This window comes from Nycticebus coucang, chromosome 11 (assembly GCF_027406575.1).
Source record: "Nycticebus coucang isolate mNycCou1 chromosome 11, mNycCou1.pri, whole genome shotgun sequence".
Lineage (NCBI taxonomy): Eukaryota > Metazoa > Chordata > Mammalia > Primates > Lorisidae > Nycticebus > Nycticebus coucang.
In genome coordinates this window covers 17830965-17855980 of record NC_069790.1, presented here as the reverse complement: position 1 = coordinate 17855980, position 25016 = coordinate 17830965, and the positions used below count along the sequence as shown (strand labels likewise).

Here is a 25016-nt window from a genome sequence, read left to right as displayed (position 1 = left end):
CCCAGCCCAAACCAGCGAAGCAACGATGACAACTGCAACAAGAAAATAGCCAGGCATTGTGGTGGGCACCTGTAGTCCAAGCTACTTGGGAGGCAGAGGCAAGAGAATCACTTGAGCCCAAGAGTTTGAGGTTGCAGTGAGCTGTGATGCCATGGCACTCTACCAAGGGCAACATAGTGAGACTCTGTCTCAAAAATAAATAAATAATTAAATAAGTGGTGCTGGGAGAACTGGATAACCACATGTAAAAGACTAAAACTGGACCCACGCTTTTCCCCACTTACAAAAACTGACTCACAAATGGATAAAAGATTTAAATCTAAGGAATGAAAAGACAAAAATTCTAGAAAAATGTGTGAGAAAAACTCTTGATGGTATTGGCCTTGGGAAAGGTTTGAGGAAGAAGACTCCATCAGCAATTGCAACAATAACAAGGACAACAACAACAAAATAAAATGGGACTTCATTAAGCTAAAAAGCTTCTGTACAGCTAAGGACATAGCAAAGTAAACATACAACCTTCAAAATGGGAAAAGATATTTGCATGTTATAAACCTTCTTTGAAGAAGACAGACAGACAAATGGCCACAAACACATTAAAAAAATGATGTCATCTCTAATCATCAGAGAAATGCAAATCAAAACCACCTTGAGATATCACCTAACCCAGTGAGAATAGCCCACATCACAAAATCCCAGAGCTGAAGATACTGGAATGGTTGTAGCAAGAATGGAACACTTTTACACTGTTGGTTGGATGGCAAACTAACATAGCCTCTTTGGAAAAAAGAATGGAGAATCTTCAAAGAGCTAAAAGTAGACCCTCCATTTGATCCTGCAATCTCATTACTTGGTATCTACCCAGAAGTAAAATAAAAAGTAATTTCGCATAAGGATATCTGCACTAGAATGTTTACTGCAGCTCAGTACACAATTGCAAAGATGTGGAGTCAACTCAAGTGTCCATTAATCATGAATGGATTAATAAACTGTGGTACATGTACACCATGGAATACTATTCAGCCATGAAAAAGATGGAGACTTTACATCTTTTGTATTAATCTGGATGGAGTTGAACATCTTTGTCCTTGGTAAAGTATCATAAGAATGGAAAAGCAAGTATTCAGGGTACTCAATACTAATATGAACCAGTAGGTGAACAACCATATGCCTACTCAAGAAAAAAACACACTTAAAGTCAAGGATGTGGGGAAGGGAGGGAGGGGAATTGGTGTACTCTTACCTAACAAGCACATCTCCCAGGTGAAGAACTCAGGTACAAATTGGCCTTTACCTAACAAACAGAAACAAGGTAACTTAATCGTTTATACCCTCGTATTAATCTGAAATAAAAATAAAAAATATTAAATTAAAAAGATACAATACATGTTGCACATCCAGTGAATAAAATACTTATTTCTGTAAAAGAGAAAACCTTCTTGTGAATAAACGATAAAAGTAAAACATTCATCTAAATGGACAAAAGTATTATCACCCATAATGTAATGGAGAGAAGAGGAAAGATAAAGCTAGAATGGAAGTGAAAATCTCTAAATACATCTCCTTTATAATTGTGACTTCAAATCCATGTAAATATTTTCCCTATACAAAACAACTACAGAACAAAATAGAATAACAAAACCCATCCCCAAAATATGAGAATACAAACTGAAAAAAAAAAACAGATGAACTATACTATATCAAAAGGTAGCATAGACATATAAAAGAGAATTATTTCAAATGTTTTTTTGAATCAATATTTTGAGAGTATATCCAAAACTATATAAAGAAAGAGAGAAAGAGAAGGAACCTTGAAATGTAAGCCAGCATGCAGGAACATGGAGAGAAAGACAGAGAGACAGTAAAGGAGAGAGGGAGGGAGGGAATCTCAAGATGTATAAACTAGACCTCCTATTGATAGTGACAGTGATAGCATTGCTAATACTGTGTTCATACAAAGAATAAGCACATTCCGGCCATGATCTCAGAATAATGATTAAATGAACAGATACATACAAGTAACCTTCCCACAATGCTTTCTAAATGGCTCCCTTTAAAAATCAATTCTCAAAGCACTTAGCTGTCTTAGGAAGCAGAGTAAATAGGCCTACCCCAGCCCCCCCAAAAGTGTCAAAAACCAAGCTGTGAGCCAGAGCGCTGGGTGAGGCCTGAAGGAGGCAGCTCAGAGCTCAGTCTGTAGGGGAGTCCTGGGGTGGGGGGTGGGGGGCAGGGTGCAGGTGCTGACAGCGGAGTGGGCTGTAAGAGAGGTGGTTAAGACTTGGACTCAGGCTTTCCCTGTTCAGAATTCAGTGAAGTCAGGGCAGAAAGAGAGACAGTGGCTGGTCTATCTTGTGTAATAGGAGCAGCTATTTTCAGTTTAATTCAGTTCAGTTTGCAAGTTTTTCAGTGTGGCACAGGGCAAGTCTGAGTCACTGTGTCTGATCCAGGTGGCACAGTAACACACTCCACAGTCACGGGCTTCCAGATTTATCAGCAGCAATTTAAAACTCCCGTCTGTGACTTTGTAAGCATTGTGCTTCCCTAGACTGATTCCTGGTTTTCGGGGGGAGTAAAATGTTTTTTGTAGAGAAGTTGTCGTGGGGGCTCGCCCTCCGGGAAGAGGTACCATGGATGTAGTGGGTACTCCATGGAATATCACAAACAATAGCAGCTGACCCTGTTTTCCTGGTGATTGACGTCATTCTCCTTTCCAAGGTGGAAACTTTCTGACCAGCTGCAATGTGAAGGACAACAAAAAAGAAGAAGGAGGAATCCTTAGTATTGGCCCTGTGAGAAACAAACCACCGCGTGAGCATCGAGCGTCGACCAAGGCAACTCACTCACCAGGCAGCAGGACAGCCAGAAGCATGGCTAGAGCCCACCACATGTCCTCCCCTCTCAAGAAAGGGACCAGACGATAAGAGAACCAGAATAGCCCTGAAAACTCAAATTCTTTCAAAAAGGAAGTGATTTCAAGAAGCATGGGTGGGAGCTGGGCGTCTTCACTGAGCCACGGGCAGAGAGAAGTGATGAAGGTCTGTCTTAGTCCAAGCTGTACATCCAGAGGGGCAGAGCTAAGAAGCACCTGCAGGGAAGCCCCCTCCTCTCTACTTCAACCCTCTTCTCCAGCGCCCTCCTGTGGCAGCAGAGAGCAGCCCTGGCCAGAAGAGAAGGCAGGCAGGGCTCAGGACTGCAGTAGGCGAGGCTCGTACAGCAGGAAGCTAACCTGAGGACAGAGTGCCTGGGCCCTGTGGATTCAGGCTCCCTCCCCTGCACTCCAGAGTGTCAATGTGTTACAGTCCCTGCCTTGGTCTTTCCTTGTGCTGAAGCGTTTTTATTATTGCCCTGAATCATCTCCCTTTTAACATCTGTTTGCGAAAAGCCCCACAAACTCTAATAAAGCTTGAATCTGCGTGATTAAAAGAAATTAGGTAAAGACACATTGGTCTGCATTTGACTATACTACGGATGTGCATGTGTGTGCATGTATGAGAGAGAGATGAAAATCCATTTATAAGAGAATTTGTATTTATCCTCAATTGAAAAAGACACTCTCATGTATAATTGTGATATTTAGTAAACAAATAAATGAGTAAACCAATAAAAAGCATTTGGTGCCATGCCATGAAATATTTGATAGATACATAAATTAAAAAGATACTCATCATTTATTTCAAACACCAGTTTACCTGGGCATCCTGTATTAATTTGTAACCTTAGAGACTACATGATATATTCAAAGTACTTAGATTGACAGCTTAAGTAACAGGTAGTCTAAGAATTAGAGTAGATAAAGAGTAAAGCTACAATAATGTCTAAACAGTTTCCCTTGCTATTTCATTACATGTATTGGATATATATTTAAATGTTCAAAATAAGATTGAACAATGTCCTTTCTGATGGTTGTTATGGCTTCTCTGAGGTCATTACTTTTCTGCTGTCATAACAACAGGAATAAGAAAGGCAGAAGACTCTGGTTGGTCGCCCTTCTCCCTCAGGGACCACAGGTGCAGAGACATGAAGCAGCTCTGAAACTGAGGCCTCCAGGTCCTTATGCAGGAGACAAAATCAAGGACATTGGCACCTGGACTACCCTTGCTGGGAGAGAGGTCTTAAAGTCTAAAACTGAGAGAGGAGAGACTTGCCATCTACCAGAATGCAAACAAAATTCTTAAGAAAATTTAAAAAAAGAAAAAGAAATTAACCCCAATGAAATGCAAGTTCAGTAATCAAAGAGGACAATGCCAGCACTCCAACATAAAGCTTCATGGAACTCAATGGAAAACCCAGAAATAGATCCACATACAGGAAAGATTTTGTCATGTGACAAAGTTGTACAACCAGGTGGTGAGGAAATAATTGATTATTCAATAAATTGTCCTTTGGAAATTTATTCACCAAAAAACTGGTGAATTGCTGTTCCATTATGCACATGTAGAAATATTGGTACAACAAAACTGAAAAATGGGCCAGGTGTGGTGGCTCTAGCACTCTGGGAGGCCAAAGAGGGTGGATTGCTTGAGCTAAGGGGTTTGAGATCAACCTGAGCAAGAGAGAGACCCTGTCTCTACTCAAAATAGAAAACTCAGATGGGCATTGTGGCTGACGCTTGTAGTTCCAGCTACTTGGGAGGCTGATACCAGAGGATCACTTGAGCCCAGGAGTTGGAAGTTGCTGTAAGCTATAATGCCACAGCACTCTACTACCCAGGGTGACAGAGTGAGACTCTGTCTCAAAAAAAAAAAATAAAAATAAAAACACTGAAAAATGAAAAGAAATAGAATTTAACATTGATGAATTATATATACATGGGAGGCAACATTGACTTTTATAAGATAAACCTGATGTCAAAAGTAGAGACAACAAAATTGGTAGATTTTATTAAAAGTAATATTCAAAGTTCTATTTACCAAAAGAAGCCAATAATAAATAATAGCCAATGAGAGGAAATTTTTGCAATATATATCCTAAAAGGTTACTATCTCTAAAATTGTATATAAAAATTCTTTAAACAACAAAAATAAAAGAAATACTAATACTCTAATAGAAGAATGAGTAGGAAGTATGAAAATGCAATTCACAAAAGAAACTTAAATGGCTGGCAAATTTATGAAATAATGCTACCACTCATTGAAGATAAATAAGTGCAAATGGAATTAACAAATTTCATTTTTGGTACCAGAGAGCTTGAGGTGAAATTGCTATCACATCAACGTATATGATCTTGGGAATCTTATTTAACCTCTCTTGCCTCAATTTCTCAGTTGTTAAATTCAACTTTACTTTGAACTCCCCATAGGGTTCCTGTAAGGATTAAATAAGATAATGAACATAAAGTTCTAACCACAATAACTACCAAACACTAAAAACCCATGTTTACTATTCTTATTGTTACTATTCCCACAGTAATTGTTATATAAAAATACACATGGAGGATCGGCGCCCGCCCTCCAGAAGAGCTGCGCTGGGACCTGTGACTGGTGCCTGCCAGACCTTGGTAAGAGCTGTCCCGCAACACAGAACCCGCGATCGGTGCCCACCCGAACTCCAAAAGAGCTATGCTGCAACCCGCAATCACCACCCACCTGGACCTTGGGAAGAGCTGAGCCGCCACCAACAACCCGCCCCGCAGGACGTTGGTAAGAGCTGCTGGGACCTGCGACCTGCGCCCCCACACACCCTGGCCTCCACACACCCTGAACAGGAACTCTAGGAGCCACACAACCCTGCGTCCTCCCTCCTGTACCCTCCCTGCCTCCACACCGGCCTGCTAGTCTGGCCAAGGACTCTGGTAGCCACGTGCCCTCTGGAGCCCTCCCTGCCTCTGCGAGGAGCCCTTCTACTGGCCAGAGACTGCTGGAGCCTTGGGCTCTCTGTGCCAAAGTCACTGGGCGCCAGGCACTCCCAGAACCGTGTGCACAACCCCCCACCCTGTTGCTGGATCCAATCCACACTCTGGAGCTGCTTCCACAAACAGAACTCCCTGGCTGGGGCAGGCCCAGAGAAGCTACACAGGGTCACTCCCTACAAAGATCCAGCAATAATAGAGTGATCCCACTGGGGTCCAATCTTAGAGAGACAACTCCCCAACTCTGAGGATGGCCAGAGGCAATGGTGAAAAACAATCATGAGGCGAAATCAACAGAAATACTCCGGCAATATGAATAATCAGAGTAGATCAACTCCCCCAAGGAACAATGGGGCAGACACAGCACAAGATCCCATGCAAAAACCAATAGCTGAGATGTCAGAAATCGAATTCAGAATCTGGATAGCAAATAAGATCGAATTAGAATTCCAAGCAGTAACCCAAAAGATGTCTCAAGAATTCAAAGAATTCAAAGACCAAATGACCAAAGATTTTGACACATTGAGACAAGAAGTTGCAGCCCTCAAAGATCTGAGAAACACAGTAGAATCCCTAAGTAACAAAATGGAGCAAGCAGAAGAAAGGATTTCTGACATTGAAGACAAAGCTTTCCAATGGTCCCAAACTCTCAAAGAGGAAGAGAATGGTGGACAAAAACAGATCACTCTCTCAGAGAACTCTGGGATAATTTGAAGAAAACCAATATTCGTCTTATAGGGATCCCTGAAAGCGATGAAGTGGCTTCACAAGGCACAGAGTCTCTTCTCCATGAGATTATGAAGGAGAACATTCCAGACATGCCAAGAGACTCTGATATTCAGATAGCAGACAGTTTCAGAAATCCGGCATGACTCAACCCGAATAATACATCCCCCAGACAAATCATAATCAAGTTCACTAAAGTTAATATGAAGGAGAAAATTCTGAAAGCAGCCAAAAAAAAGAAAACCATTACCTACAAGGGGAAGAAAATTAGAATAACTGCAGATCTCTCTGCTGAAAGCTTTCAAGCTAGAAGAGGATGGTCATTGACTTTTAATTTGCTAAAACAAAATAACTTTCAACACAGGATCCTGTACCCAGCTAAACTGAGTTTCATTTATGATGAAGAAATTAAATACTTTAATGACAGTCACATGTTGAAGAAATTTGCCATAACTAAACCAGCTCTCCAGTATATTCTCAGACCTATCCGCCATAAAAACCAGTGTAACCCTCCACCACAAAAGTAAACCTACCCAGAAAATTTTGATCAAATTCCAACTTCCACAGTCGCAAAAGGATTAAAAATGTCCACCGGACTATCAAAAAGCTTATCAAAATTCTCAATTAATGTGAATGGTTTAAATTGTCCTCTAAAGAGGCACAGGTTGGCTGACTAGATACAAAAACTCAAACCAGATATCTGCTGCATCCAAGAATCTCATCTTACCTTAAAAGACAAATATAGACTCAAGATGAAGGGATGGTCATCTATAGTCCAGGCAAATGGAAAGCAGAAAAAAGCAGGCATTGCAATCCTATTTGCAGAGGCAATAGTCTTTAAACCAACCAAAATAAGGAAGGATAAGGATGGACACTTCATATTTGTTAAAGGTAAAGCTCAATATAATGAGATTTCAATTATTAATATTTATGCACCCAACCAGAACACACCTCAATTTATAAAAGAAACTCTAATAGACATGAGCAACTCGATTTCCTCCAGTTCCATAGTAGTTGGAGATTTTAACACCCCTTTAGCAGTGCTGGATAGAGCCTCCAAAAAGAAGCTAAACAAAGAAATTCTAGATATAAACTTAACCATTCAACATCTGGACTTAACAGACATCTGCAGAACATTTCATCCCAACAAACTCAATGCACATTCTTCTCATCAGCCCTCAGAACATACTCCAAAATCGACCACATCCTAGGCCACAGGTCTAACCTCAGCAAATTTAAAAAAATAGAAATTATTCCTTGCGTCTTCTCAGACCATCATGGAATAAAAGTTGAACTCAATAACAACAGGAATCTGCATACCCATACAAAAACATGGAAGCTAAACAACCTTATGCTGAAGGATAGATGGGTTATAGACAAGATTAAGAAGGAAATCTCAAAATTTTTGGAACAAAACAACAATGAAGACACAAATTATCAGAACCTCTGGGATACTGCAAAGGTAGTCCTAAGAGGAAAATTTATAGCACTGCAAGCCTTCCTCAAGACAACAGAAAGAGAAGAAGTTAATAACTTAATGGGACATCTCAAGCAACTGGAAAAGGAAGAATATTCCAGCCCCAAACCCAGCAGAAGAAAAGAAATAACCAAAATCAGAGCAGAATTAAATGAAATTGAAAACAAAAGAATTATACACCAGATCAATAAATCCAAAAGTTGGTTTTTTGAAAAGATCAATAAAATAGACAAACCTTTGGCCAACCTAATCAGGAAAAAAAGAGGAAAATCTCTAATTTCATCAATCAGAAATGGTAATGATAAAATAACAACAGACCCCCTCAGTAATTCAAAAAATCCTTACAAGAAACTCTACTATCAGAAATATGAAAATGTGAAAGAAATCAACCAATACCTGGAAGTACGCCACCTACCAAGACTTAGCCAGAATGAAGTGCAAATGTTGAACAGGCCTATATCAAATTCTGAAATAGCATCAACTATACAAAAGCTCCCTAAAGAGAAAAGCCCAGGACCAGATGGCTTTACGTCAAAATTCTACCAAACCTTTAAAGAAGAACTACTACCTATATTACTAAACCTCTTCCAAAATATAAAAAAGAAGGAATACTACCCAACACATTCTACGAAGCAAACATCACCTTGATCCCTAAACCATGTAAAGACCCAACAAGAAAAGAAAATTATAGACCAATATCACTAATGAATATTGATGCAAAAATATTCAATAAGATCCTAACAAACAGAATCCAACAACACATCAAAAAAATTTACACCATGACCAAGTGGGATTTATCCCAGGGTCTCAAAGCTGGTTCAATATACGTAAATCTATAAATGTAATTCAGCATGTAAACAAACTAAAAAATAAGGACCATATGATTCTTTTGATTAATGCAGAAAAAGCTTTTGATAACATCCAGCATCCCTTCATGATCAGAACACTTTAGAAAATTGGTATAGAAGGGACATTTCTTAAACTAATAGAGGCCATCTACAGCAAACCCACAGCCAATGTCATATTGAATGGAGTTAAATTGAAATCATTTCCACTTAGATCAGGAACCAGGCAAGGTTGCCCATTGTCTCCATTGCTCTTTAACATTGTAATGGAACTTTTAGCCATTGTAATTAGGGAAGAAAAGGTGATCAAGGTTATCCATATAGGGTCAGATGAGATCAAACTTTCACTCTTCTCAGATGACATGATCATATATCTGGAAAACACCAGAGATTCTACTACGAAACTTTTAGAAGTGATCCAGGAATACAGCAATGTCTCAGGCTACAAAATCAACACCCATAAATCTGTAGCCTTTATATATCCCAACAATAGCCAAGCCGAAAAAAACAGTCAAGGACTCTATTCCTTTCACAGTAGTGCCAAAGAAGATGAAATATTTGGGAGTTTATCTAACAAAGGATGTGAAAGATCTCTATAAAGAGAACTATGAAACTTTAAGAAAAAGAACAGCTGAAGATATTAACAAATGGAAAAACATACCATGCTCATGGCTGGGAAGAATCAACATTGTTAAAATGTCTATACTGCCCAAAACAATATATAACTTTAATGCAGTTCCTATTAAAGCTCCATTGTTATATTTTAAAGATCTTGAAAAAATAATACTTCGTTTTATATGGAATCAGAAAAAACCTTGAATAGCCAAAACATTACTCAGAAATAAAAACAAAGCTGGAGGAATCATGCTACCAGACCTGAGACTGTACTATAAATCAATAGTGATCAAAACAGCATGGTACTGGCACAAAAACAGAGAAGTAGATGTCTGGAACAGAATAGAGAACCAAGAGATGGATCCAGCTACTTACCGTTATTTGATCTTTGGCAAGCCAATTAAAAACATTCAGTCTGGAAAAGATTCCCTATTTAACAAATGGTGCTGGGTGAACTGTCTGCAACCTGTAGAAGATTGAAACTGGACCCACATCTTTCACCATTAACTAAGATAGACTCTCACTGGATAAAAGATTTAAACTTAAGACATAAAACTACAAAAATACTTGAAGAAAGTGTAGGGAAAACTCTTGAAGGAATCAGTCTGGGTGAATATTTTATGAGGAAGACTCCCCAGGCAATTGAAGCAGTATCAAAAATACATTACTGGGACCTGATCAAACTAAAAAGCTTCTGCACAGCCAAGAATATAGTAAGTAAAGCAAGCCCTCAGAATGAAAGAAAATTTTGCAGGTTATACCTCTGATAAAGGCTTAATAACCAGAATCCACAGAGAACTCAAACATATTAGCAAGAAAAGAACAAGTGACCCCCATCTCAGGGTGGGCAAAGGACTTGAAGAGAAACTTCTCTAAAGAAGACAGACACACAATCTACAAACACATGAAAAAAAGCTCATCATCCTTAATCATCAGAGAAATGCAAATTAAAACTACTTTGAGATATCACTTAACCCCAGTAAGAGTAGCCCACATAATAAAATCCCCAAACCAGAGATGTTGGCGTGGATGTGGAGAAAAGGGCACACTTCTACACTGCTGGTGGGAATGTACACTAATATGTTCCTTTTGGAAGGAAGTTTGGAGAATACTTATAGATCTAAAAATAGACCTGCCATTCGATCCTATATACCCAGAAGACCAAATATCACAATATAACAAGGACATCTGTACCAAAATGTTTACTGCAGCCCTATTCATAATTGCTAAGACATGGAAGAAGCCCAAGTGCCCATCGACCCACAAATGGACTAGCAAATTATGGTACATGTATACCATGGAATATTATGCAGCCTTAAAGAAAGATGGAGACTTTACCACTTTCATGTTTACATGGATGGAGCTGGAACATATTCTTCTTAGCCAAGTATCTCAAGAATGGAAGAAAAAGTATCCAATGTTCTCAGTCCTACTATGAAGCTAATTTATGGCTTTCATATGAAGGCTATAACCCAACTATAGCACAAGAATATGGTTAAAGGGCCAAGGGAGGGGAAGGGAGGGGGGAGGTTAGGGTGGAGGGAGTGCATTGGTTGGGGCCACACCTATGGTGCATCTTAGAATGTGTACAGGTGAAACCTACTAAATGCAGAATACAAATGTCTACATGCAATAATTAAGAAAATGCCATGAAGGCTATGTTGAACACTTTGATGAGAATATTTCAGATTGTATATGAAACCAGCACATTGTACCCCTTGATTGCACTAATGTAAAGAGCTATGATTTAACAATAAAAAATAAATAAATAAAAACAAAAAGAATACAGATGGAACAATGATATGAACATTAAATAATAAATGAGCAAAAGCATTAACAGACAGGAAATGTGCTTCTTTATATATAATCAGGAAGCTAGGGCCTGTATCCAAGTAAAGTCAGAAAACAGAAGATAAAATGCTGATAGAAGTGTATAAACCCAGAATAGCAAAACAAAAATACAGGTATAAAATTAAAGAGGAACAATATGCCATGCAGCTATGACAAAGAAAATATTTCTTTAAAAGTGAAGAATTCTTCTGATTAAGTAAGAAAAAAATGAAAATATCCAACTGAATTGACAAAAATATTGTCACCCATGAGGTGAGGAAGGACAAGGGAAGAGAAATCCAGGATGGAAACAAAAATCTATACATGCATTTTCTCTCGTAAGTTTGACTTCGGATCCACATAAATGTTTAACTTATTCAAAATAAATACAAAACAAAGTGAAATAATTAAACCTGTACCAAAATATAAAAGTACAAACAGAAATCCAGAGAATGAGCTATACATCAAAGGTAACATAAAAATGTAGAAGAGAATTATTTTAAATGATTTTTTTCAAAACAATTTTGATTGTATACCCTGTGATGAGAGAAAGAGAGAAATCTGAAAGGCAAGTGAGAGAGACAGAGAGATAGAAAGAGAGGGAAGAAACTCAAAATATATAACCCAGACCCAGTGTTTTTAGTGGTAATGATACCACCAAAAATTACAATGAATTAGCACCACTCCCAGCCAAGATCTCTATACAATACTTGGATCAATGATTCAATATAACTAATGTTCCCATAACCTCTTCTAAATATCTCCGTCTACAGATCAATGCTCTGAGCCCTAAACTGTCATAAGAAGCAGAGTGAATGGCCCTCCAGCAGTCCTAGGAGAGCAGAAAAGACAAAAATGTCAGTCAGAGTGCTGGGCTAAGGCCTGGGAAAGGCAGCTCAGGCTTCAGGAGAGTCCTGGAAGTGTGGGGGGCAGGTGCAGCTGCTGACAGGGGAGTGAGATGTACAAGTGAAGATTCTATAGAACTCAAGTTTCCTCTATTCAAGATAAAGTTGGGGCAAGAAGTGAGACAGGGGCTGATCTATCCTGTGTACCAGAAGAAGCCACAGCAAGATTTTCTGTGTAGAAAGTCAGGTCTGAGTTACAGTGTCTGGAAAGGAGAGAGGAAGAGGGGACTCTGAAAATGTATAACGCAGACCTGGTGCTGTTTGTGGTAAGGAAACCCCGTAATAAATACAGTGAACATGCCCCATTCCCGGCCATGATGTCAGAATAATGATTAGATTAATAAATTCGTTACAACCGAGCTTCCCAGGATGCTTTTCTAAATGTCTCTGCAAATCAATTCTCAGGGCCCTGAGCTGTCCCAGGCAGCAGCGTGACTAGGCCTCCGCCATGGCTAAAAGAGCTGAAGATCCAAGCTGTGAGCCAGAGCGCTGGGGTGAGGCCTGGAGGAGGCAGCTCAGTCTGTAGAGGAGTCCTGTGGGGAGGGGGGACAGGGTGCAGCTGCTGACAGGGGAGTGGGCTGTTAACAGGGGTGGTTAAGACTTGAGCTCAGGGTTTCTCTGTGTTCAGAATTCAGTGAAGGAGGGGCAGGAAGTGAGACAGGGCTGGTCTATCTTGTGTACCAGGAGAAGTCAAAGCAAGGTTTTCATTGTGGTTCAGGGCAGAACTGAATCACTGTGCCTGATCCAGGTGGCACAGTAATACACTCCAGAGTCGCTTGCTTCTAGATTCGTCAGTAGCAATTTAAACCTCTTATCTGTGGCTTTAACAGTACTGTACTTCCCTGGACTGATTTCTGATTCCACCATCTTCTTAGAGTTAAGGAAGTCATAATAGAGAAGGCGTCGTGGGGCCTTGCTCTCCTGGAAGAGGTACCAGTGGATGTAGTTGGTACCTAGTTGAGTATCACAAGTGATAGCATGAGCTGACCCTGTTTTCCTGGTGATTGACATGATTCTCCCGTCCAAGTTGGAAGCTATCTGAATGGCTGCAATGGAGCAACAGAAATTAATGGGAATACCTTAGTATAGGCCCTGTGAAAAACGAAATCAACTCCGTGAACGTGGACCAAGGCAACATACTCACATGGAAGCAGGAAAGCTAAACGTAGGGCTAGAGCCCACCACATGTCTTCCCCTCTTGGCTTAGAAAGAAAGGGACCAGATGATAAGAGAACCAGAATAGTCCTGAAAACTCAATGTTTTTCAAAAAGGAAGTGATCCATAGGATAGAAGCAGCATGGGTGGGAGCTGGTCCTCTTAACTGGACCACAGGCAGAGAGAAGTTACTGAGAATCTGTCATAGTCCACGCTGTTCATCCAGAGGGGTGGAGCCAAGAAGGACCTGCAGAGCAGCCCCGCCCCCTCCACTTCAACCCGCTTCTCCAGCGCCCTCCTGTGGCAGCTGAGAGCAGCCCTCTCCAGAAGGGAAGGCAGGAGCTAAGGGAGCTCAGGACTGCAGTAGGGCAGGGCAGGTATGTCAGTGTAACACATGGAACATCCTGAAAAAAATGGGAAAACTTTTTTGTATCTCTTTAAAATCTTTTCACTCTTTTTAAGAACTAAAACGTGTTTCAGGTTGGGCAGGGGAATATCCTTTTTCTTGGTGCTACAGGAGATGGCTCAGCAGAACTATATAGACGGGAAGAGTTCTGGGCCGAGTGCAAAGACTTGTTTCCAGATGGATCACAGCCATCAGCTGTGGTTGAGCAGCAGTTTTCTGATGCAGACAGCACTCCTTTTAAATACTCTGTATTTCTGCCTATGATTAGGAATTGGTACTTTTATGTGAGAGTCTTCCATTTTCCAGAAAATTAATAGATCTATTTCCTTTTCCTCAACCACTTGTCCTCATTTTTTCTGATCCTGCCTCAGGGATGACTGTTGAGCTTTTGGTAACAGAATCCAGCATCCTTGAGTCAGCCCATCAGCAGGTCGATAGAATGGCCCCCTGTAACCGCTGGAAGAGGCAGGGAGCAACCCCAGGCCAAGCAAGTTAGGGACTGCCCAGCAGCTGCCAGGGCCTGTTTCACTCCAGGGAATTCCCACCTCTTTCTCCCCAAAAGGGTGCAGCTCTGGCCAAACTGAACCTTGCTGAGGGGACAGAAACTGATTTGAGAAGCATGGTGACAGCCTCAGCCATTTCTCTGAGGAAGTTCCCCCAGCATTAATACTGATACCCTGGTTCTCCCCACTTAACTTGTTCAGGATACCTGTTGGGGATGGAAGTCATAAGGCTTAGTAGATTTAGGGAAATTGGTTCAGATTGCAAGCTCATTTGCAGTTCCCAGGGATGGGGGTACTAGGCCACCATTTGGGTAGGGTTGTGAACATTCCAGCCCTGGGGTAGGGCACTTGAGGTGATGCTTCAAGTGCCATTTGTGGTGGCTTTGTTCTCTTTGCATTCCCATTTATTTGATATGCCTTGGCCTTTCATGGTTAGGATCCCCTGTACTGTCAATGTTGTTGTTTGTGAAGTTTTGTTGCAACATGAGGAAGCTTTATCAGAAAGCTGATCGGCAAAATGCCGAATTGCAAAGGATTTACTAGAGAATGGTGCCACTGTAATCCAATGTAGTGCTGGAATGTGAGGAAAAGTGGCAATTGAACGAAAGTGTAAATTATTATCCAGTCTTACAACTGGAATCATTTTGTCAAAGGTCAGGTAAATGTGATGAGATCTTATATGGAAAGCCCGAAATAAAGTTAATGGTACCAGAGACACCTCTACTGCAGTGAGTGGGAAAGTCATTATATTCTGTTTCAGTTAACAGTCATTTTCCTTGGGCAGCACCTGTTCTGGGCCTTCTGCTGCAGCCTCCTAGGCAGATCAGTGGGAGGGAGGACTGGCAAGCATGGCTGGTGGTGGGTGGAAAGGGGGAAATGGGAGTGAGCACCCACTACCCCAGTCCCTTCCCAGGTGTCTGCGTGTCATGGTAGAGAGGGGCTGGTGCCTGCTGGCTCCCTAGAGGCAGCTGTGATGCCTGCTGCAGCTGGGGTGAAGGCACCAGGAATTCATGCTGATTGGGCCCATCCCAGAGGTCAGTAGCCACGGAGCCTGGCCTGGGGCAATTGCTATCACCACTGCCCTCTCAGCCCTGTGAGACAGGCTGGAAGAATGTGACGAGCTTCAATCGCATGCCCACTAAGTTCTGTCTTGGGAATGCGAATGGCATTGTTGCCAGCTGGGCAACAATTTGACCAGGAGACACACCTAGCTGTAGCCCGGCAATTTTACAGCAACATCAGATAAGGGCTTCACTGTGCAGGAACAGCTGGCAACATCCTTTGAGACAGTCCAAGCGAAAGTGTGAAAACAGTTGCCCCAGATTTATACATAATCCGTGCAGTTTTTTTAAAAAAGAAAGGACATTGGCCAAGCTTACAGAGGACTTCAGGTGGCATGAAACCCCCAGGAAAGAAAATGGTCTTTTTGTTTCAAGTCCAGGGTTCAGACAATAAAGCAGGGGGATGAGGCCCCTCTGCCTCACTAGTAGCTCCAATCCAAGTATTCCCCAAGGAGCGCTGGACAAAATTGGCAGTGTGGACTCAATTGATGTGAAACCACACAGACAGAAGCAGTCTGGTAGGAACACCTTCCCTGGCTGCCACCCAGCCCTTGACACCAGCTGTGCCTTATGCTCCAAGAGCCAGAGGGGAGACAGTGGGGGAGGGGCTGGGCGGCAGCGAGGCAGCAATAAGTGGTGGCTGAGACGTTCATCTCAGTGGACCCAGGAGGCAGATCTGAGAATTCGTTTAAGAAGCAACCGAAGCTCGCGCTGCGGAGTGGGCACTGCTAATCTCCTACTGGATGAATACGATGGCTGAAGAATATACAGAAGACCACCATGGTCCTTTGAAGCTCGAGGCTCAGCAGGCCTTCACATCACTACAGCATTGGCAAGAAGAAAGGTACCAAAAATGAGTGAGGCCATTTACATTGGGATCCTGCGATATACAAAGAGAATCTAAATCCCCATCCCAATGAGTATAAATAGGGCACCATTGATGTGCCCTAATGGTATTGTACAAATGACTGTGAATGATACCCATTTGCTTTTGACCGGCAGGATCCTGGTACTGGGGTGCCCTTGCACTGCTGCTGGACTGTGTGAAGGACTTTAAAAGGGCTCTCCTGACTGGTTTGAAGGGAGCTTAGTGAGGGACTTGTGAATCTTTCTATTGAACATATTTTCAAACAGCAAATTACTTACCTGAAGTTCCTAGGAATGGCAGGTTTCTGTCGTGTCTGGATTCCAGACTTTGGACTGATGGCAAAATCCTTGTGTGGGGCCCTTCCAAGGACAGATGTGGAGCTACTGATCTGGATCACAGACCATCAAAATACCTTTTAAAAACTTTTTAAAAGCAGAGTCTTATAACTTTCCCTGCTTTGGAGTTGCCTGACTTACCGATCTGTTCATGAAAATCAAGGACTGACTGCTGGAGTCTCAGTGCAGATTCTGGAAAGCATCCCCCACCTAGCAGTATACCTGTCAAAGCCATTGAACAATATTAGGATGGGATGGTCTCTGTGCCTCTGGGAAGTAGCCACTACTTGGGAGTTGCTATTCAAGAATGTGTCTATTCTCAATCCTGCCATCCTGTTTCCAGCCAAAGAAAAGTACACAGAGCTGGTACAGCAAAACTGCAAGTGGCTCATTAAATTATCATGGTTCCTTTGGTCGCTGGGAATAAGCCTTTTCAACATGACTGTTGAGAAGTTCCAGAGACTAGATAATCTAACAGGATAAGTCTTCCAGATAATCCAATGCCAGAGTCAAATTGTGATCTTTTTATTGGTGCAGCTTGATGGACAATGAAGGGCTGGGTATGTGGTGACCATGGCAGTGGCACTGCCACCTAGGATTTCAGCCCGGAAAGCTGAGCTGATTGCTTTAACCAGAGCTCTTCAGTTATCCAGAGGGAATAAGGTAAACATTTAAATTGACTTTCAGAATTTTTTAATGATAGAGGATATTCATGGTGCCATTTGGAAGGAAAGGAGTCTCATGATGGCAGGAAATAACGATACTAGTTATGCCACTGAAATAATGGTCCTGGTAAAGGGCATGGCTGGGCCTTAGCTGGTAGCCAGCATGGCAGAAAGAAATTAGGCCACTGTCAGAGCTACTAGGAAGGTAATGGAGGTGAGCTATTCCTTGGGGACCTGGAGGCTGGATTTGGATCCTCTTTGAGAATACTAACTGGCACTCTGACTTTTGGGATGGAACAGTTAAATGGAGACAGAGTTCTCCTGGACTCATTCTCCTCCCCAAAGCTGTGGTCCAGCCTCTAGTGAGGCACCTACATGAATGCACACGCCATGGGCATGATGCATGGACAGACTGGGCAGGACCTCCTTTGGGAGCACCCTGTTTGCATTGGACTTTTTTGTATGCTCAAAACAATACAAAAGGGGCTGCACCTGTGGCTCAAGGAGTAGGGCGCAGGTCCCATATGCCGTAGGTGGCGGGTTCAAACCCAGCCCCAGCCAAAAACCACAAAAAAAAAAAAAAAAAAAAAATACAAAGACAGGCAACCTATTACACTAGGAACCCAACGTTTGTGAGGATTCAATGATTGAAAAAAGTTTATTTCACTCAGATGCCTAAACTTGCATTAGTAGATACCTTTTCAGGGTGGATAGGGTAGAGGCTTGTCCTACCCAAATGTCAAAAGTGTTTGAAGCTCTGAAATGGGCTCCTACCAAGAGATGCCAGCACCAGACAGGGCTTTTGCCAAGTCCCTGCATGCTTGAGTTCTTACATGTGTTTGCCAGCACAGAACAAGAACAGGCCTCAGCAACAGTGCAAATGAGCATCAGCAGTTCTGGGAAAGGGCCAAGCAAATGGAGCGTGGCATGCCAGCAGGCTGCTGCAGAGACAGCTCAACAGCGAAGGGTATCACCATATTTGGCTACTCCATGGTGTGTCCATCAGGGAAATCTTTGCTTCCCACCATCTGCACCTGGATCTGCCAGATGTCCTGTGGTCACCCAGGATTCTCTTTGAGTGGGTAAACGTGGTAAACCATTTCTCCAAGGAGCTGGACTCAATGAACTCAATGATACCTGTCATCAAGGTGTTCATAGACTCCCTTCCTCCATACAGAGTGATAACAGACTCTCTTTTGTTTCAGAGGTAACCCTGCAAGCAAGCAAAGCCCTATATCTACAAGGGAAATTTCATGTATCCTGGAATTGATGAAGGAAACCCATCTAAAGTGGGACAGTTTTGCCCTTGTCCTCTTACAAATATGGCCTAGAAGAAAGCTTAAACCCCTAAGAAATCACTTCTGAGAGACTCTTGCTAGTGTTGTGCCCAGGAGTTCCACAAAGACCACACTGCCAAACAAGTCAAATTTACAGCAGAGTCCTTTTACTGAAGAGCCAGCCGGCGACTGCCTCAGTGTCCCAACATGGTGTTTCTGAGAGCAGCCCCCGGTGCTTAAGGGGTCGGGTTTTTAAGGCTTTGTCTGCATCCTGGTTGGCATGCAGGCTGTCTGGGTGCATTCGGGTGGTGGAAGCAAGCAAGCACTGTAAAGAAGCAGAAATTTGTGGTTAGTTAGCCATACGTCATACATCTTTGTTTTAGTATTTTCCCATACATTTTAGTTCCAGTACTTTTCCACCGTACATCTTTGTCTCAGTATTCTCTCCACCTGGCATTGTTTAAAGGTCAGTCTGGGGATAGTCAGTTTGTTTCCCAGGCCCAGGAGTTAGTCAAGCGAGAAGTTAGTGAGTACTTTCCCATCTATCTTGGGAGTGAACCAGACTTACCCCTTTTTGTTGAGGGCTTGCAGCCCGAAAATTTGTCAGGAGTTAACTGGTATTTTTCCATTATAGCCTAGACTTAACACTAGCAGCCCAAGGTAAATATGGCAATATAAAAATGAGTAAAATAAATCACAGGAGATCAATATGTCAAATGAGTGGGTCCGGTGCTAACTGATGAGTTTGCCTCTTTCTGGTCCCTGCTATAAAGAAAGAAGTGGAAGGGACCCTAACAAGTGCCTCTAACAACTCAAACGTTATTGAAAATGTCAGAAGTGAAACCTTTTGTCCACAATAGCAGGATAAAGAGTCCCATGGAGAAAGAGTACGCAAGCCCCCAGTACAGTGGAGGGGCCAGCATTTAGGCCATCTAAAGGGAAAATCTTGATATTTTCACTGGTCTTTCTTTGGGTATATGTCTTATCTGTAAGATGGAGAAATGACTCCTTTATCAGTATTTCCCTGGAGTATTGCCTCTTCTGCTGATCTGTCTTGCTGCTGGGTTTGTTATCCTAAACCTCTTTTCAGTGCAAGAATTTCTGTAAATGATTTCTGAATTTGCAGAAGCCAGTCTCTCAGATAACTTACAGGATGAAACCAGTAGTTTTTCACTGAGAGGTCCCATGTTTCTTTCTAACCCTACTCTGTATCAGACATTGGGTACAATGCCACAGTTCATTTCACCTTGTCGGTTCCCACTGTTGAACTTGTTGTTTATGATTTCCTTTTCCTGGTAATCTGTTGTGGTACATATACTGCCAAAGATTTGCAATGCGTAAGGATAAAGATTTCATCTAAAACATCGCCCCAATTAGCTCATGACTACATTGTACCTCCTTGTCCACTTAGGATGACTCAGTAAGTGGAGACAGAATTCTCCCGGACTTATTCTGTGACACAGAGCCTTTGGCCCCTCCTGAGGCACCCGCGTGAATGCACACATGGGGAGTGTGATTCCTTAATGGATGTGTCAGGACCTCATTTAGGAGGATTCTGGTTATAAAAAAATACACAACAAATAACTCAGAGCTTCCATCTATGACCTTGAAATAACCCCACAACAGAAAAGCAACATGCTACACAGAGGACCCAACATGTGGGGCCCACCCTTTCAATGGTTGGCCAATGCATTTTACTCAGATGTTAAAATGACTGGAAACTTCAAACATTTTCTTGTATTACTCATCTCAGGATGAGTAGAAGCTTATCCTACCCAAGCAGAGAGAGCATCAAAAGTCACCCAAGTCCCAATAAGGAATAAACTTATTCCTAGGTATCGCTCCCTTCTTCAATACAGAGTGATAATGGATCTTCCTTTGTATCAGAGGTAACTCAGCAAGTAAGTAAAGCCCTATGTCTAGAATGGAAATTGCATGTATCCTAGAGACCTCAATCTGTGGGGAAAAGGAGAAAATGAATCATACTTTAAAAAGGACTTATAGCAAAATTAATTTAGAAAACCTACCTGAAGTGACATAAGGTACTGCCCCTTGCCCTTCTCCAGATAAAGGTAACCCCAGATGCGGGTATCCATTTAGCCCCTATGAAATAGTTTATGGCAGACAGTTTCTAGCATCCAAAGGTATGTGTGGTAACAAAACAGTGAAGAAAACAGATTGAAGCAATATATTAAACAAATAAGTCAGATACTAAGCGTTATACATGACTTCGCCTCTTCTAGGTTCTCGCCACAGCTGGAGGCCCCCCACACCTTTAAACCAGGAGACCAAGTTTTGCTTAAAGCCTGGAAAGAACAAGGAGCCAAACAACCTTCAGAGAGGTGGAAGGGACCCTGCGAAGTGCTTCTAATACCTTGTTGAAATCATCAGGAATAAAACTGTATTCACCACACCAGAGTAAAAAGGAGCCCCAGGGAAGAGGATCCAAAACACCAGTGGATGGGCCAGCCTCAAGGCAATCTAAAACATCCGTTTCAAAGGAAGAAAAAAATAAACAAATCTTCCATCTAAAACATTGCCCTAATTCAGCAAGAAGTAATTTAATAATTACGTTGTTGCTCTTCATAAATATGGAAGGGTAAAACTGACAATGTGGAATATGTAACAAGGTGAATGGCCTGAAACAAGGGTAAAAATGTTTTCTATCTCTCTAAAACCTTCCCCACTCCTTTAAGGAGTTAAAACCTACAACCTTGACCCAGGCCAGTGGTTAGAAGGGGCAGAGGATTGTTCTCTGTTCTTTGTACAACAGAGATGTCTTGAGAGAATTGTCTAGAGGAAGGTCATGAGATTATCTTAGCCAAAGTTGGGGTGAATCAGAACCATCAACAGTAGTTGAACAGCAACAGCCTGAAGCTGAAAACCTTCCTATTAAACAGTTCATGTTTCTGCTCAGGAACAGGTCCCCAGTACTTTGATATGGGAGTCGGACAACCTCTTCATTTGCAGGCAAATTCCTTCTCTTCAAACCACTTGTCCTCTTGATTCTGATGCAGCCTTGGAGACAAGTGCTGAACTTTTGGTAACAACGCTGCTATGACTACAATAAATAAGCACCAGCACCCCTGCCCATACCCTCCCCATGATAGCTAAACAATGATCGGATAAATGATTCTGTGTAACTAACCTCCCCACAGTGCTGTCCTAAATGACTCCCTTTACATATCGACCCTCTGGGCCCCCAAGAGTCCAAGGAAACACAGTGACTGGGTCTCCATGAGGCTCAGAGAACTTAAAGCCATGCAGACAGAGTCTCGGCTAAGGCTTGCAGAAGAGTCTGAGCGGGGAGGGGCAGGTTTCAGCTGCTGACAGGGGAGTAGAATGTAACAGGGGTGGGTAGGACTTAAGCTCAGGATTACTCTTTGTTCACAATTCAGTGAATGCAAGGCAGGATGTGAGACAGGGGCAGTTTTATCTTGGACACCAGGAGAAGCCACAGACAAGATTTTCCGTGTTGCATATGAAAGGCCTGAATCTAGTGTGGCTGCCAAAGTGGCATAATAATACACTCCGGGGTCACTTTCCTCCAGATTTTGGAGCACCAAGCTACCTCTCCTCCCTGTGCCAGCATAAGACGGTATTGCCCTGCACTGATTCCTGATTCCACCACCTTCCTGGAGTTAAGAAAGTCATAGTAGAGAAGGGGCTGTGGGCCCTTGCCCTCCTGGTAGAGGTACCAGTAGATGTAATTGATACTTTTTGTTCAGTATCACAAGTGATAACAAGAACAACTGACCCAGTTTTCCTGATGATTGACACCATTCTCTCTTCTTAGGTGGATGATATTTGACTGGCTGCAAAGGGTACGATAATAAAAAATAAGAAGAAATTTCTTAGCATGACACCCATAGAAAATAAACAAACTCCATGAGCATCAACAATGCAACATGTTACCAGGAAGCAGGAAAGCTACAGCCCACTGCATGCCTCCCCCTCTTGGCCTTGAAAAGAATGTGACCAGATGACAAGAGATGAGAAAACCCCCTCAAATTCTACTCAGAAGGAAGCGATCCCCAGGACTGAAGGCAGTGGGTGGGTGTTGGTCCTCTTGACTGAGCCACAAGTAGAGAGAAATGATAAAGGATCTGTGTATGTCCAAGCTGTTCATCCATATATTTTAACAGAATCCCTTGATTCAATTGCAGGTTGCCAAGTTCTCACTAAACAAGGTAGGAGACTTGTTATACCCCTGGGTAAACACAGTCCAGCAGTGCCATAATGTCATCCTAGTCTCAGGATGGAGAGGGGTGGAGCCTGGAAGTACCTGCGGTGCCCTCCTGGGGCAGCTGAGAGCAGATCTCTCCAGAAGAGAAGGAAGGAGGATGGGAGCTCAGGAATGTACATATAGATCAGCGAGGAAGTAACGGATTATTCTATAAAATTTATTCACCATATGGAAAAAAATATTATTGAATTGCTGCCTTACCATGTAAAAACAGATTTTGGTGTAAAAAGCCTTGAAAAACAAAAAGCTCTAGAATTTATCATTGATGAATTTCATAGAAATGGCAGGTAAGATTGACCTCTCTAAGCCTGATACCAAAAGTAGAGGCAAAAACTGACGTATTTTATTAAAAATAATATTCAAAGTTCTATTTCCCAAAGGTGACAAAACATATAATAGCCAAAAAGGGGAAATGTTGTTAACACGTATCATAAAAGGTTAGTAGCTCTAAAATAGTGTATAATTCTTACAAACCAAAAAGAAAAACTAATACTTCCATGGAAGAATGCGTGAGCTGCACGAACAGGCAACTAACAAAAGAAACCTGAACTTATCAGATAAAGCTAGCACTTACTAAAGGCAAGGAAATGCAAATAGAGTTATGGTCATATTTTCTGAACCACAGAGCTTTGGTTGAAATCTTGGTCATATCAAAGACTAAGACCTTGGGAGCTTTACATAACTTCACCCTGCCTCAGATTTTCATGTGTTAAATTCATGGTTACTTTGAACCTTCCATAAGATTTCTGTGAAAATTAAACAAGTCATTACATGTAAAGTGTGAGCTGTAGTAAAAATTAGAGAATAAGTACCCATATTTACTATTTATTATTATGACTATTACTATTCCTACAGTAATTATTGTAAAAAATTCTAGAGGGTCAATGACATAAACATTATATGACATTATAAATGGGTAAAACATTAAAGAAAATGGGGCGGCGCCTGTGGCTCAAGGAGTAGGGTGCTGGTCCCATATGCCGGAGGTGGCAGGTTCAAACCTAGCCCCAGCCAAAAACCAAAAAAAAAAAAAAAAAAAATTAAAGAAAATGAAAGGCATTTTTACGGATAATCATGAAAAGTGGGTATTTAAGTAATGTCAGAAAATAGAAAGTAAAACATTAATTAAAATATACAGGCCAGGCGCCGTGGCTCACGCCTGTAATCCTAACACTTTCGGAGGCCAAAGCGGGTGGATACCATGAGTACACAAGTCCAAGATCAGCCTAAGCAAAAGCGAGACTCCCCACTCCCCATCTCTACTTAAAATAGAAAAAAAAAGAAACTGAGGCAAGAGGATCGTTTGACCCCGAAGTTGGAGGTTGCTGTGATCTGTGACACCACAGCATTCTACCCAGGGGGACAGCTTGAGACGCTGTCTCAAAATATAAAATAAAATAATAAAGTAAAATAACCAGAATACCAAAATGAGAATAGGAGTATTAAATTAAATGGAAACAATAAAAGCTGAACATATGGTTTAAAAAGATGAAAAACTTCTTCTGAATAATTGAGAAAAAGCAAAAGCATGCAACTGACATAACCAAATAATTGACAGGGTCACCTGTAAGGTGAGGGAGGGAAGAGAAATCTAGGATGAAAGCAACAATATCTAAATGCATCTTCTTATACTATTTTGACTTCACGTAAATGTTTTACCTATACAAAACAAATATACAACAAAATTAAATAATAAAATGAATCCCCAAAATATGAAAATACAAACTAAGCAAAAATGACTAGCTCAATATCAAAGGTGGCATAAACATATCCAGGAAAACTATTTCATATGATTTTGTTAAGTATTATTTTCATCATACATCCTAAGACTAAAGAAAGAAAAAGAGAGGGGAAAAAATTAAAAAACAAATGAGCAAACAAGAAAAGAGAGAGAAAAAGAGAGACAGAGACAGGAAAGCAAGGAGACAGGAGAGGAAGACATTTCAAAACGCATGACCCTTGCTGAGTGTAGTAACATCGTTCATACGGTTACAAATACGATGCATAAGCACAATTCCCAGCACAGGTCCCTAATAACGACTGGAAAATGACTTACTACAACTAACCTCCCACAATGCCCTCCTCATAAATGTCTCCCTTGACTGATCAATGCGCTGAGCTCGCAACCATCTCAGGAAGCACAGTGAGTGTGCCCCCCCGCCCCAGCCCTACAAGAACTATTGAACCAAGACTGTGAGCCAGAGTGCTGAAGAAGGCAGCTCAGACTATAGGAGAGGCCTGGGGGCGGGGGGAC

General features: G+C 41.7%; 1 gene segment (V, D, J or C); it reads right to left on the bottom strand.

The window, feature by feature from the left end:
• Positions 1-12960: 12960 nt before the first annotated feature.
• Positions 12961-13564, bottom strand: LOC128598278 (T cell receptor gamma variable 4-like). The segment is given in 2 exon segments: positions 12961-13292; positions 13391-13564. Coding segments are annotated over 2 exon segments (375 nt in total).
• Positions 13565-25016: the final 11452 nt, after the last annotated feature.